This window comes from Esox lucius, chromosome 13 (assembly GCF_011004845.1).
Source record: "Esox lucius isolate fEsoLuc1 chromosome 13, fEsoLuc1.pri, whole genome shotgun sequence".
Classification (NCBI taxonomy): Eukaryota; Metazoa; Chordata; class Actinopteri; order Esociformes; family Esocidae; genus Esox; species Esox lucius.
Window position 1 is genome coordinate 19,453,920 of NC_047581.1, and position 13,967 is coordinate 19,467,886.

Consider the following 13,967-nt stretch of genomic DNA (forward strand, 5'->3'; position numbering starts at 1 on the left):
CTAGTTGTTATTTTCTACAAATAAATACTCTAAATGACAAAAAATTTATTTGGATTTTGGGAGTAATGTTTTCAGTAGTTTATAGAATAAAATAAAACGGTTAAATTTACTCAAACTCATACCTATGAATAGTAAAACCATAGAAACTGATAATTTTGCAGTGGTCTTTTAATAACCTTCCACAGAAATTCAACACTAATGTTGTTTGCTCCATGGGGTTTAAGACCGGGGGTGTCTCTGTAAAGCACTTTGTGAAAACTGCTGTTGTAAAAAGGGCTTTATAAATACATTTGATTGATTGATTGATTGATCTATTTCTCAACTAAATTCTATCGCAAGTCTCCGGAGTGTTCCTTGGACTTCATGGCTTAGGTTTTGCAGACATGCACTGTGGGCCCTTTTTATAGATAGATGTGTGCCTTTCCAAATCATGTCCTATTAGTTGAGATGGACTCCAAGTTCAAGAAACATCTCCAAGAGGATCTAAGGTCAAAGGATGCATCTGAGCTCAAAAGTGTCATGGAAAAGGATTTGAATACTTATGTACATATTGTATGTATTGGTTTTGTTTTTTCAATAAATTGCCACACATTTCTAAATGTGTTTTTGCTTTATCATTACGGAGTGTTGTGTGTTGATGATGGCAATAGATATATATATTCATTAATATATCAGTTATGAATCAAGTCAATAATACAACAAAATAGGGAGAAGCTGAAGGGGTCTAAATACTTCCGGAGGCACTGTAGCCTGTTGAAACCTAGAAGGCTGAAGCACAGTTCTTTAAGATGGTTTTAAAACAGACTTAACGCAATCCGTATTAATACTGGGCAAGAGTGACGTTAATTCAGAGGGTAGAAAGAAGCCACTCTGGTGACCTGAAAGCCCTACTGACACGGTTCACTTCAGCAGTGGACCCAAGAATAACTTGACATGCGCAGTAGACTGTGTTCATATCAGGGGCTTACATTGCACTATCTGGTTACAATTACTTGAGCGATTTAACAGTAGGTTACAGGTTAGAATTGCTGTGACAAGTTGTTCCAGACACTACTGTATGATTTTCCGAAAATAATAATTATTTTTCGAAAGGACATAACCGGAAGATTCCAGTCGGGCGAGAGGTGAGCAGCTGTCATGGATGACATGAGAATAGTCCTGGACAAAAATGCGACGGAGTTGACTGTTATGGACGTTTATGACATCGCCGCGGTTATGGGTCTGGAGTTTGAACACATTGCCGATCAGTTTGGGTGCGAGGCTTTACTGCGGCTGATGCCTAAAGTGGTCCGGGTTTTGGAAATGCTGGAGGTGCTCGTCGCCCGCAATAACAACTCAGAGACAGAGGAACTACGGCGCGATCTGGACATGTTGCGTTTGGAACGGAAAGATAGATTGGAGAAAGAGAAGATACGTCTACGGGTTTGTCTGTTTACCAAAATATACACGTGTAAGAATCGAATAAACACTTCTCAATAGTCAAAGGTCAAGTCAAAGATACTTTAGTTGTAAGATAATCAGTAAGGGCTTCACGACCACACAAGGCGATGGCATTACAGTCGACCCATGTGCATAAACGGTTCGGTTCACGTGCCTTTTTTTCTCGCCCTGTGGAATAAAAAACGTTATTATAGGCTTGATGGAAAACGCAGCTGTCAATTCACTTTCATAAACATCATCTACACGTTTTTATGTAGACCTACGACAGACTCTGTAAGTATAATTACTAATGTAGCCTACGTCTGTTAGCCATGAAAGTTTGAAAGCGAGTTTTGATGACATGAGTCAAGTATTTGCACATAAATTACATAGTACGCAATGTTTGACAACGCAGTGGCCTGTTTTGGCTCAACAGTGCTTTTACAACCAATAGCCATGAATCACAGAATGCATCGTTAATATGGAATGAATACGACCACTCACAATGTTTTCAATAGATTTTTAAACACATAAAAAAAAAATAGGTAGATTAACCTTTTCACGTCTTTTCACGTCTTTTCACGTCTGTGCAATAGGGGCCTACTATTTCAGAATCGGAAAAGTTCAATGAGCACCTGCTAAAATTCCTTAATTTATATTTTAAATTAAATTATTTTTTAAATTGCTCTGCAAAACAGTTTGTTAACCCGGCCATTATTCAGCTACACCTCTGGGTTGATTTAGGAATTTCTGCTTTGCCAACACCATCCTCCCTCAGGCGTCTTAACCATTTCGCCACTCAGTAATTGGCCGACGATTAGTGAAAGGATAGACTTGTAAGGTTGATGAGGTTGTTTCAAACATTTGCACGTGCCCAGGAATTGGAGCTGGTGGAGGATGTTTGGAGAGGGGAGGCCCAAGACCGACTGTCTCAGATCACACAGCTGGAGGTGGAGAACAAGAGGCTTCAGAAGAGTCTGTCCCTCAAAGACTCACACGTGACTGAGGAGGAGCTGCAACGAAAGGAGGGTGTGTGCAGCATGTCAGTAAGGCATTTAGCAGGAACTTGTCAAAGAAGCGTAACAGGCCTGCAAGCATAATAGGCATACATTCATTCCATTTAAATTAGACTAAACAAAAATATGAAATAAAATATAAAAAATGTGTTTTGTCTACCACTGATCATCACAAAAAAGTCCATAAGGTCAAAGGGAAAAATCAGCTCTTTAAATTGTTTTACATTAATTACAACTGGGAAAACAGTTGTCATGTTAGTGTGGCGCTACAGGTTAATGCTCTTACAGATGGAGAGGTCTAGGAGGCAGTAAATGCAACCAACAGAAATACAGCCACTGTGCTTTAATTTTTCATGGGGATGTTTATCACAGGGCCAAAACACACACACACTGGTCTAATCAGGTTGATTGACCAAGTTGCTGTATTTCTCTGGTAGAGGCTCAACATACTTTGTGTTAATAATTTAGCCAATTTAACATAGTTTTCATTTAGTTAGGTCATATTTTGAATGAAACTATTTAACAAAATGTGTTCAGCAGCATGAGTTCCACCTGTAAATTATTTAGCACAGTTTGTGCTGATACATGTTTGTTTAAATGCTTGTGTGAGCTGTATGTGTGTATCTTTTGGACAGGTGTATCAGAGAGAGAGCATCAGGTGATGATGAAACTGAAGGACATGGTAGACAAACAGAGGGGTGATATCCAGGAGAAGGACCATGAGCTGAATCTCAAGAATGAGGACCTGAAGGCGGTATGAGGCTTGTGCCTTTCTACATACTAGTGCTCCAAGTTAACACATCCAACTAGGCCTCATACTATCTCATCAGGGCAGCAGGTAGCCTGGTATTTAGAGCATCTGACCAGTAACCGAAAGTTTGCTAAATTGAATCGCTGGGTCGGCTTGGTGAAGAATCTGTCGTTCTGTCCCTGAGCAAGACAGTTAACCCCTATTCCTTCCAGGTTGCTGCTGTAAATAGGAATATGTTCTTTGTCAACTCACTTGGTAAAATAAATGTTCTCTAGCTTTAATTCATTTTGATGCTTGAGAATAACAGTAACTTCCACCAGCAAGTTGAACCCTTAAAGAGTTTCCATCAGTTTCTTAAAATATCATTGCTCAAATGAATTGAACATGATTGAATGTACTTTGTCCCCCCATTTATAGCTTCAGCTGCAGCATCACTGCCTGAGGAAGATCAACCTGGAGCTGCGGCACAGGGTCAGGATGATGGACGCTCAGTGCAAAACAGTGATCCAGCAGAAGGCTGAGGTTGAGGCTATGTCCCAGGGGCGTCAGCAGGAGCTAGAGGCCCTGCGGCAGGAAGTGGCAAGGCTGAAAGAGGAGCGCCAACATTGGAAGCTGAAGCGGGCAGAAGAGGAGGTGAGAGAAGTATCCAGAAAGTCACATTGTATGATTTTTAAATAATTCATTTGCATTTTATTGCATATGTATTTGATCACCTACATCAGGGATTCAATTTTAGACCTGCACAAGGCTGGGATGTGCTACAGGACAATAGGCAAGCAGCTTGGTGAGAAGGCAACAAATGTTGGCGCAATTATAAAAAAAATGGAAGAAGTTCAAGATGACGGTCAATCTCCCTCGGTCTGGGGCTCCATGCAAAATCTCACCTCGTGGGGCATCAATGATCATGAGGAAGGTGAGGGATCAGCCCAGAACTACACGGCAGGACCTGGTCAATGACCTGTAGAGAGCTGGGACCACAGTCTCAAAGAAAACCATTAATAACACACTTTGCCGTCATGGATTAAAATCCTGCAGCGCAAGCAAGGTCCCCCTGCTCAAGCCAGCGCATGTCCAGGCCCGTCTGAAGTTTGCCAATGACCATCTGGATGATCCAGAGGAGGAATGGGAGAAGGTCATGTGGTCTGATGAGACAAAAATAGAGCTTTTTGGTCTAAACTCCACTCGCCGTGTTTGGAGGAAGAAGAAGGATGAGTACAACTCCAAGGACAGCATTCCAACCGTGAAGCATGGAGGTGGAAACTTTATTCTTTGGGGATGCTTTTCTGCAAAGGCGACAGGACAACTGCACTGTATTGAGGGGAGGATGGATGGGGCCATGTACCGCAAGATCTTGGCCAACAACCTCCTTCTCTCAGTAAGAGCATTAAAGATGCGTCGGGGCTGGGTCTTCCAGCATGACAATGACCTGAAACACACAGCCAGGGCAACTAAGGAGTGGCTCCATAAGAAGCATCTCAAGGTCCTGGAGTGGCCTAGCCAGTCTCCAGACCTGAACCCAATAGAAAATCTTTGAAGGTAGCTGAAAGTCCATACTGGCCAGCGACAGCCCCGAAACCTGAAGGATCTGGAGAAGGTCTGTATGGAGGAGTGGGCCAAAATCCCTGCTGCAGTGTGTGCAAACCTGGTCAAGAACTACAGGAAACGTATGATCTCTGTAATTGCAAACAAGGATTTCTGTACCAAATATTAAGTTCTGCTTTTCTGATGTATCAAATACTTATGTCATGCAATAAAATGCAAATTAATTACTTAAAAATCATACAATGTGATTTTCTGGATTTTTGTTTTAGATTCCATCACTCACAGTTGATAAAAATTACAGACTTCTACATGCTTTGTAAGTGGGGAACACTGTCTGTCTTGCAGGTTATCAAATACTTGTTCTCCCCACTGTATGTCCTTAATCTAGTCCTTGGTAACACCAGCATCAGAAGCTTCCTTCGTGCACAGTTCATTTTGGGCGGAATGCAGAGATGACCATGAATTCCAGGAAGAGTGCTTTGAGTCAGCAGATAGTCATTCACTCTGCGCCGTGTGTGATGAGGTGCCTGATGCCCTGGAACTGAAGGAGGATGACAGTCCCCGCTTCACCCTCCAGGAGCTACAAGACGTCCTGCAGGAAAGGAATGAACTCAAAGCCCAAGTGTTCATGCTGCAAGAAGAGCTCATTTACTACAAAAGGTTAGATTATGTGGGGTCTGTTATGTGAACAACAAAAGGACAATTAACAAAAGGGTCAAGATGAAGGAGCTCTGGTCGAGCTTTCTGTGCTTTGAGATACCAGTTTTTTTTAAAGCCGTAATCATCAAGATTGAAACAAAAAAAGCTTGAAATGTTCTACTTTGTGTAATGAATCTAGAATATATGAAGGTGTCACTTGGATTTGAATTATGGGAAAAAATGAAGGTTTCCATGATATTCAAATTTTTTGAGATGCACCTGTATATACTATAGAATACAAAAAAGGTGGCTCACACATGCGCTGAAGCTTCTGGAACTTTAGCGAGTACATTTGATTTTAAATGTTCATATCCATGTCTGAACAAGTGGATCTAGTTTATGTTATTGCTAGTCATTATAAAATAATTACTCTAAATTACGGTAATTACATTACTGTAACTACATTGGTTATTGTTTACATTTTTTATTTGGAGTATTTATTTCATCATACAGCCAAACTTTTGTAAGCCCCATCATGATGTCTTTGCTAAGTCCTCATTTTTAATGACTCCCTTCTCTACCCCAGCGAGGAGTTGGAAGATGAGATTAACGGTGTCTGCTGCGATTCACCCCATGAGTCAGAGCCTTCAACCACTGAAGAGCCTGCCTCAAGGATCAAACACCTGTAAGTGCTGAGCACCTGGGCCTATGGGTCCTTACTCCCCTGCCACCCCACCCCTCTTTTAATGGCTTTCTTCAGGCTACACATATATGATCACAAAAAATCCTCCAATGTCCGATATTTTTAAAGAATGTCGTCAATGTCATGCTTCCTGTCTCCGGTACTTTCTACACTACAATATGTACAGTATTTCCCAAAATGTATAGAAGAATACACTTGGCCATCCAAAACAGGGACTGACACTGGAAAACGAGAACATCTCTCTGTTCCCCTTAAACACAAAACAGGGGAAGAGTAGCTAGTCCACTTTTATAATTTGGCTTGGTGTGTTTAATATAGCCTACCTTACCTTATATAGCATATGAAAATGAGTTTGGATGTTGGACAATGATAAGTTTACAAACCTCTTTAGGTATGTCTGTCGGTACTTTCCGATGTAAATTATAGGTCCTCTCCTCTCTTGTTCTTGTAATCTATAAAAGCTGATAGTGTTTCATGCCTGTTGTCAAGGATTTGAAAGCTTCATTTGTTTATCACTGACCAATGTTTGTGAGTGATCACAAAAATATATTTCAGGCATAGGGGTATCATTATTATGGAAGCACCTTTAACAGGATGCATGAAGTTACAGCCCCTACTGTGATGTTTTTTGATTACAATATACATTTCATAATGATCATTTATAAATAATTGAAGAACAAATGTATAGCTCACTCCAACAACAGGTGATGAATTATGATTATTTTAGTAATTTAAATATTAATAAAATATATTACAATAATCCCAACAAGTGGTGTAAATGGAATGAGGAGTTTATAAATATTTTATGATAGATTATTTTTGTTTTACATTTTCTACCCACTTTTGTGGTATTCAATTCACAATTAAGACCCAGCTTTATCTCAACACTTCCCAGATGTCTTGTGGCAGATGATGTTGAGGTATGGGTCTTTGATTATAATAGTAATTGTTTTGAATAAGCTGCCACAGCATACTTGGAACATTCTCTTGCAACAATAGATAATGTTTTATACAGTCACTGCATAATTGACAAGACAGTTTTTCTTTTTAGAAAAAAAAATCTGTTACCTAAAAAAATGTCTGGGTACTTTCACTGAACAAATTTAGGCTTTCTGTTTGCGCCCAATCTCTTACTAGTAATTCCACTCATGTCTCTGTCTTTCTTTGGATAGGATATTCACTGCGGTAATGCCAATGGTAGCAGCAGGGTTGATTGCAGATGATCCAACGTTGCAGCCCATCAGACGGTTTATGTCCTTTGTATGAACTTTTACATGTTCTCTTTTTTTGAGATGTCATTGTTCTTCAGCCAGTCTCCTCCAATGTGCCAACACCTTTCCAACCCCCACTTCAAATGCAATATCTTTAATTTAATTTAAACAAATCTTTGTGATCATGTTTAAATTATCTGGTGTGGGGAGTATGAGTAGTATTGGGTAAGGAACACTTGCCTTGCAAAATAATTCAAAAGCCTTTCATATTACTAAATTACAAATGGTATATAGAAATGTTGATTTGTTTTAGATTCTATTTAAAAACTTTGTTTGATCAAAATGAATTCTAGTATGGTGACATCTGGTTGGATGACACTTGTGGACTGACATTTTCACAGTGCCCCAGACTGTCAGTGGCATTGAGGTTTTTGTGTAAATAATGTATTGCTTTTGATATTAGCAGTATTTTTTTAAATCATGATAAAGAAATGTATGTGAATATTGTAACGTAAGTTCCTTATTTCTCTCATTGGACCTCTCCAGGTTTAGCATCTTCTCAAGAGACAAAAGGCAACTAGACAAATTGCTGGGTTTGTGGGGAAGTGGAGATATTCACAAAGAGCAGACCCTAAGGCATCCATCCTCTTGGACCTATAATGTCCCATGTTGATCATCTCCACGTTTTAAACAGTATGGGAAATGGCTTGTTGTCAATGTACACACAATTGTCATTGGAATGCGCCAAAACAGCAAGTACAAACCATTTTATTTAGGGAAGTGACAAAGGAAGAATTATTGTTGCACTGGTAGAATACAGTACCACAAATTTTCCGAGACAGGACATTTCAGATGACTCCTCGGGGCATCGTTTGTCAAGATAGCTTGCTTTTCAGGCATAGAGTGATACTACTTCTTGGCAGATTTGAGTATGATTACCCTATGATGAGGCAATGAAGAAAGTTATGAAGATGTCAAGAGGTAATGTCCAGATCAATTTCTCCTGAGGGGACAATGAGAGATTACTTCTGGAGGAATTAATGTGCAATTTGAAAGATAGTAAAAATAAAGTGCAGTCTGAGAAATATCCTGTGCCTTTTAAATATGTTGTTGTTGTGGTGCTTAATACTAGCAATAAGTATTTGTCTTTAAGAACATTAAAATGTTTGCTTTATCAGTAAAAACAGATTTACGCTACGTTTGATAATGTGGGACAAAAATTTGTGAAATATTATTCATGCAATATTATGGTTTTATATGATGTAACTGTATCCATCATTAAAATTGTATTTATGTATTAAGATTTTATTTACTACTAGTGTCAGTATTTTCTTCATGTAACACTGGCATCTACAGGTCATAAATTGCACCCTCTTAAATTAACATGCATTGCATCACACACTATTTTAAAGCCCATATCATAGTGTGTTACAAACTGGACTGTAGGTGGTAACTTACTGAAAAAATTATGATTGGATTTCACAATTGTTAGGCTATGTGATGTCATGCTGTGGTATACAGTCTCATATACAACATTCAGGACATGAACTACCCCATTAACATTTCAAGATGATGTAATAAATACTTTGTGAAGCCTCAATTAAATAAGATTGATCAAGCCTTTATTTGATAGTACATAGTCCCCTGTAATAAAGCACTGGTTTATGTCATATTGGACATAGTGAGTTATGTCACATTTGTCTTGATTTTTACACAGGTAATGCCATGTTTAATGAATTATTTATTAAGTTTGAAATATGGTCACAGATGCTTTGTTACAAATGTATTGACCAAATGTTTACACTGTGCTAACAGCTCTTTAAGAGTACACAAGCCACCTCACATTGAAACCAATAATTATTTGAGGATGAAGCCCAGATCCTATGCTATTGTAGCGAATGGCCCTGTTGTATTTATTTGACTGGTGGTAAAGGGTGTAGAGGGAATCAAGGAAGTCCTTTAGTCATTAGTTTCTCTTGTATCCAATACCTAGCGCCAGTATAGTTGATAAATTGCTTGACTGCAAGCTACTGTGAGCTGAATGATGAACAAATCGTCTTCCATCTTAACTAAATCGTTTTAGATCAGTCAGTCACAATAAACCCATGGAACTTGCGGTTTTAGTTTAGTTCATTAGAATCCCCATTTTTATATTCTTTCAGATACAGCATGGGGTCTTCCTGAAGTCAACATAAAACATCAAACTCATGAGAGTACCTTTCAGACAAGACAGCATACTTGGGCATTGCATTACATAGAATAAAAAAAAATGTAAAAATGTATACAAAACGTGATAATGGCAAGACAAAGAAACTATTATTACACGTTCGTATTTTATTTTTATTTCTACATTACAGATGCTTAATTGGAAGAGTTGTATATGTTTTTAATCATGTATTTTAAAGCTACCGCTGTACAGTACATAACTGATCGATGCTTCGTTTGTCTTTGATTTGGGTACAGTATAGAGACCCCTTGTAGCATTTCCGATGGCGTACGTCTGAAGCGTGGTGGTTAGGAATTTTCAACACAGAAGAGAAGTAATCAATTTCTCAACACTCAACCATTAATTTTTAAGAAGGGGGATTGTGACCAAATAGGTTATTTTAATCTGGTTAGTGTGATTCTGAAGTATTTTTAAAACAACAAAAGTTGTATGTTTAGGTAAATTAAAATAAAATCTCGTTCATTTCGAATGTTTTATACATGCTTTTCAGCGACCATGCATATCTCCAGATACACCCAATGCTCCTGAATTTAACACTAACTTACGAATGTGAATACGAAGGGTTCCAAGTTAAAAATACCGGTGAAACATCACGTGCGGATTCACCTGATGCGCATGGCTTCACCTGTCGCCAAGGAAACTACTCCGGTTACAAGAGAGAAACAGGGTTATTGCTATTGGCCTATGTGTCTGTCACTATACATTGGTTAACCATTGAACATTTAGAAAGAGGAGGATCCACTGAGTTACTGACTTGCTTGAAGTAGTGAATCACTCATGCAAGTATATGTATTATTGTTCATACGTGTTTTGTAACCTGTGTTGTAACCAACCGCGATTTAAGAACTCGGTCTCGCCGATTGAAAAAAAGTTTCAACTAAATTTGAGATTTCTTTGGAACACAAAAATGGAGGAGTTGAGCGAGTGCTCACCCGCTCTGGCTTTCGAGAAGGACGCATTTGAGTTGACAGTGGAAGATGTTTATGACATTTCATACGTGATAGGCAGAGACTTGCTGAAAATAAGTAATACAGGAGAGGTTTCCGATTTGCAATTTAAAATTGTCCGGGTTTTGGAGATGTTTGAAACCTTAGTGAATAAGTACAACCTGTCGCTGGAAGAGTTGAAAATGGAACGAGACAACTTAAAAAGTGAGCTTGATCGAATCGTAAGAGAAAGTTCTGCCGGACAGGAAGCAGTGAGTAACTTTTTCAGAACGGTTCTGGTCAACATCGATACATTTACTTTTTCCGTCAATGATCTCTAATTGGACTATGTTCTGTGAGACTATGTCAATACTGTTGTAACGTTTCATTGGGTGGCTACACTTTTTGTTACAGATTTTTTAGTTTATCCCTTCCATACAGGGGTTCCCAACCAAGGGTACAAACTCCCAAAATGGGGCGTCGACGTATAGGGAGGGATGGGGCAGTATACAGTAGAATTGCATGAAAGCAACTTAAAGAAAATCAAGCCGATTTTTCATGGGATATATTCTAACTACATAAACAATTATATAATGGAGGAGCACCCTGGTGAAAGGTTTGGAACCCCTTCATAATCAATATCTTCTCTCAGCAAACACTAGGACCAAACAAATTGGTGGTGGATCTGAAAGATCCCAACAGACCTCGCTTCACAATGCAGGAGCTGAAGGAGGTTCTTCAGGAGAGAAACCAGCTCAAGGCCCAACTACTGGTGGCACAAGAAGAGTTGCAGCTCTACAAGAGGTATTTTATAGTAATATTGTTCACAGACATTTTGGCCCACATTTGCAGGTCTGGTTGAATTGTCCATCAAATTTGGCCTTCATAATCCAAATAGAAAGTGGCAATAAATTGGCTTGATTGCCTTCAGACTAACAACCATTAAACTCCCACAAAACCTTCACCAAGTGTCTCATGCAGCAATCACAATTTTGTAATTCTGGTGTGGGATAGCTGACCATACAGCACAGCTGAGCTGTCTTAATACATATTACCCTGACTCAAGGCAGAACAAGGCAGTTCTTGCTTCAATTAAAATGTGTTTGTGATATAATTGTTATTATAGACTGGAATAATATGAGTCATACCCATACAACCATGTGGCACAACTGTAAAAACAATTGTCTTAGTTTTTTTACACCATTATTTTCTTCCATAGGGGCTTTTTAGATTCACTTCAAATAAGGTCTGTGTTTTGTGTAGGCTTACGCCACACAGCTCAATTTATAGTACGTTGACGTTTATCAGCATGATGAGCCGGGAAAATCCTTACTGGAACACGGACCATATATGAAGTGATTCTAAAATTCTATATGGAATTCATGAATGATGAAATGCAAAAAAGAAAACCAGTAACACATTTTGCTGCTAGGTTTTATGTGGATTATGATGCATCAACTATTTCAGTCTATAGTGGGTGGCAAGCTGATTGAACATAGAATTAAATGTTGTCTGCAATTAGCTGGCAAGCTTGTCTTTTCTATTATAAAGTGGCGCCTGGTTGTGCTCAAGTTTAAGAACACCTCTGTTTTTCCAGTTTTTATTGAAATTCACAGTTTGTCTTACTGTACTCTTACTGTACTGTACAATTTGAGAAAAAAGAAACCATGGAACTGTTTTGTTTAACAAAATGTAATGGGTGGCCTTTTGCAGATAATGGAAATCAAATAATGTTTGGCAAGTTCTTCCTCACACTTTCGCAGAAGTTCCCAGAAATGGGTTGCACTTGTAGGTTGCTTTGCTTTCACCCATCTGCCCTGGGTCATCCCAAACCAACTCGATGGGGTTTCATTATGGGGTTTCATTCCATGCCCACCGTCTTCTTTTCTTCTAAAGTAACACTTTCCTTTGTACAATTTCAGGTTATTCACTGGACTTGAACTGCTTGAAGTTTAATAAAAACTGAAAAAAATTGGGTTTTTAAAACTTTAGACATTTACTATAGTACTGTTGTTCTTGCAGTGGGATGCTGCCACAGGGCGAGCAAGCCATGGTAGAGGTTGACCTGGAATCGCCATCCCCTTCGGAATGCATTCCTGAATCAACAGATGAGACTAAGGATGAACCGAAAGGAGAAAAAAACACTATCAGAAAGCTGTAAGTCTCTCTTCTTTTTTTTTTTTTTTGAATAACAACTCAACATCCATAGGGAATTGTGTGAAAAGCATGTACTTTTAAGAGGTTTATTTACACTCTGAAAGCAGTTGGAAGTATTTTATAGACATTTATTGGGGTATCATAAGGTAGACAATCCAGGGGATAGTATGTTCTCACAGTCCATCTTTGCCCTCATAATGACCTGCTTGTGACCAGCTGTGTGTTTGTGCTGATGCTGAATGACTGGGAGAATGTGAAGAGGGAAAGCTGACGTAACTGTTACTGGCCACTTCCAGGCCAAAGCTGCTCCTGTTGTCAGTACTGTTATTTTCCATCTGACGTGACTCAGCCAAGCCTCAGCAGACACCACAACTTTATGCACTGCATCTCATCTCCATAATGATTAGTAACTGTCAAGGCACTAAATTCTGTTGGAGATCTCATCTCAAATGCATTCCCATCTCATTCTTATTTTTTCATTTGTAGGTTTTCTTTCAGACGGAAATAAGGACAACTTCTGAGCGAACATGGACATAGACCTAAGGCAGTAACAATATTAACGATAAATCAACCAAAAATTTTCTCTGTATGCTTTGTATTAGGATTATTTTTTAATCCTGGAAATGGACATTTTTAACTCTGGAATAGTTTCCGCTTATGTGTCGGTGTCTTTTTTAATCTCTATTTGTGCCCTTTTTTCATATTAATGCACTTTTAAGTTGAATAACACATTGTACAGAAACACCAAACTAATGTCTCCTTGAACCTTGTAAGTTAACTGTGGTAGTTACATTCATTTTTGGCTAAACATTGTGCCACATTATGTTGAAACAATGGTTACATGCAACATTGCAAGACACCCAGGAACGCTTGCATGGAAGACCTCAACAGCTCCTCATTCATGCTATTTATGAAATTTCATGTATGAAACAAGTGGTATTGGTGACATAGTACACCATTTCTATGGACCTATTTTGGCTCAATAGAGCCACCTTTTTTAAACCATCTGTAAGTAGCTGAAACTGTCATTACTACAACATGAATGAAAAACTATTTTATTAAAAACTAATGAAAGAGTGCCTTTATCTGACTACCTATGTGCGCAGTTTAGCCCTGCACAGCAGCGTGCCTGTAACATACAGGGAGTAAACAAAACCATTTGGGTAAACAGTTCCCTCATGATTTTCCAGTATTACAAGATGATACCCCCCACACACCGTAATATGAATTCAAGAGTGGTTTTATGAACACCAGGATGACATCCAACACTTTCCATGCCCTCTCAAATCACCAGATCTGAACATTGAACCTTCATGGGAAGTTTGTACGCTACTCCTTACAGAAAAACTCTTCAACACCTATATCACTGTAACATA

General features: G+C 38.8%; 2 protein-coding genes across 3 annotated transcripts; both read left to right on the top strand.

Annotated features, from left to right (window-relative positions):
• The first annotated feature begins 924 nt into the window (after positions 1-924).
• Positions 925-8,940, top strand: LOC105026108 (RILP-like protein 1). The gene is made up of 7 exons (XM_034296206.1): positions 925-1,422; positions 2,298-2,448; positions 3,071-3,189; positions 3,604-3,828; positions 5,198-5,388; positions 5,954-6,052; positions 7,243-8,940. Exons 1-7 carry the CDS (start codon positions 1,138-1,140, stop codon positions 7,334-7,336), a joined length of 1,164 nt encoding a protein of 387 aa, XP_034152097.1. The 5' UTR covers positions 925-1,137; the 3' UTR covers positions 7,337-8,940.
• Positions 8,941-10,209: 1,269 nt separating this feature from the next.
• rilpl2 (Rab interacting lysosomal protein-like 2) lies at positions 10,210-13,667 on the top strand. 2 transcript variants are annotated; one of them, XM_034296189.1, is made up of 4 exons: positions 10,210-10,287; positions 11,087-11,238; positions 12,457-12,591; positions 13,078-13,665. In XM_034296189.1, exons 2-4 carry the CDS (start codon positions 11,150-11,152, stop codon positions 13,097-13,099), a joined length of 246 nt encoding a protein of 81 aa, XP_034152080.1. In that variant the 5' UTR covers positions 10,210-10,287; positions 11,087-11,149; the 3' UTR covers positions 13,100-13,665.
• The last annotated feature ends 300 nt before the right edge of the window (positions 13,668-13,967 follow it).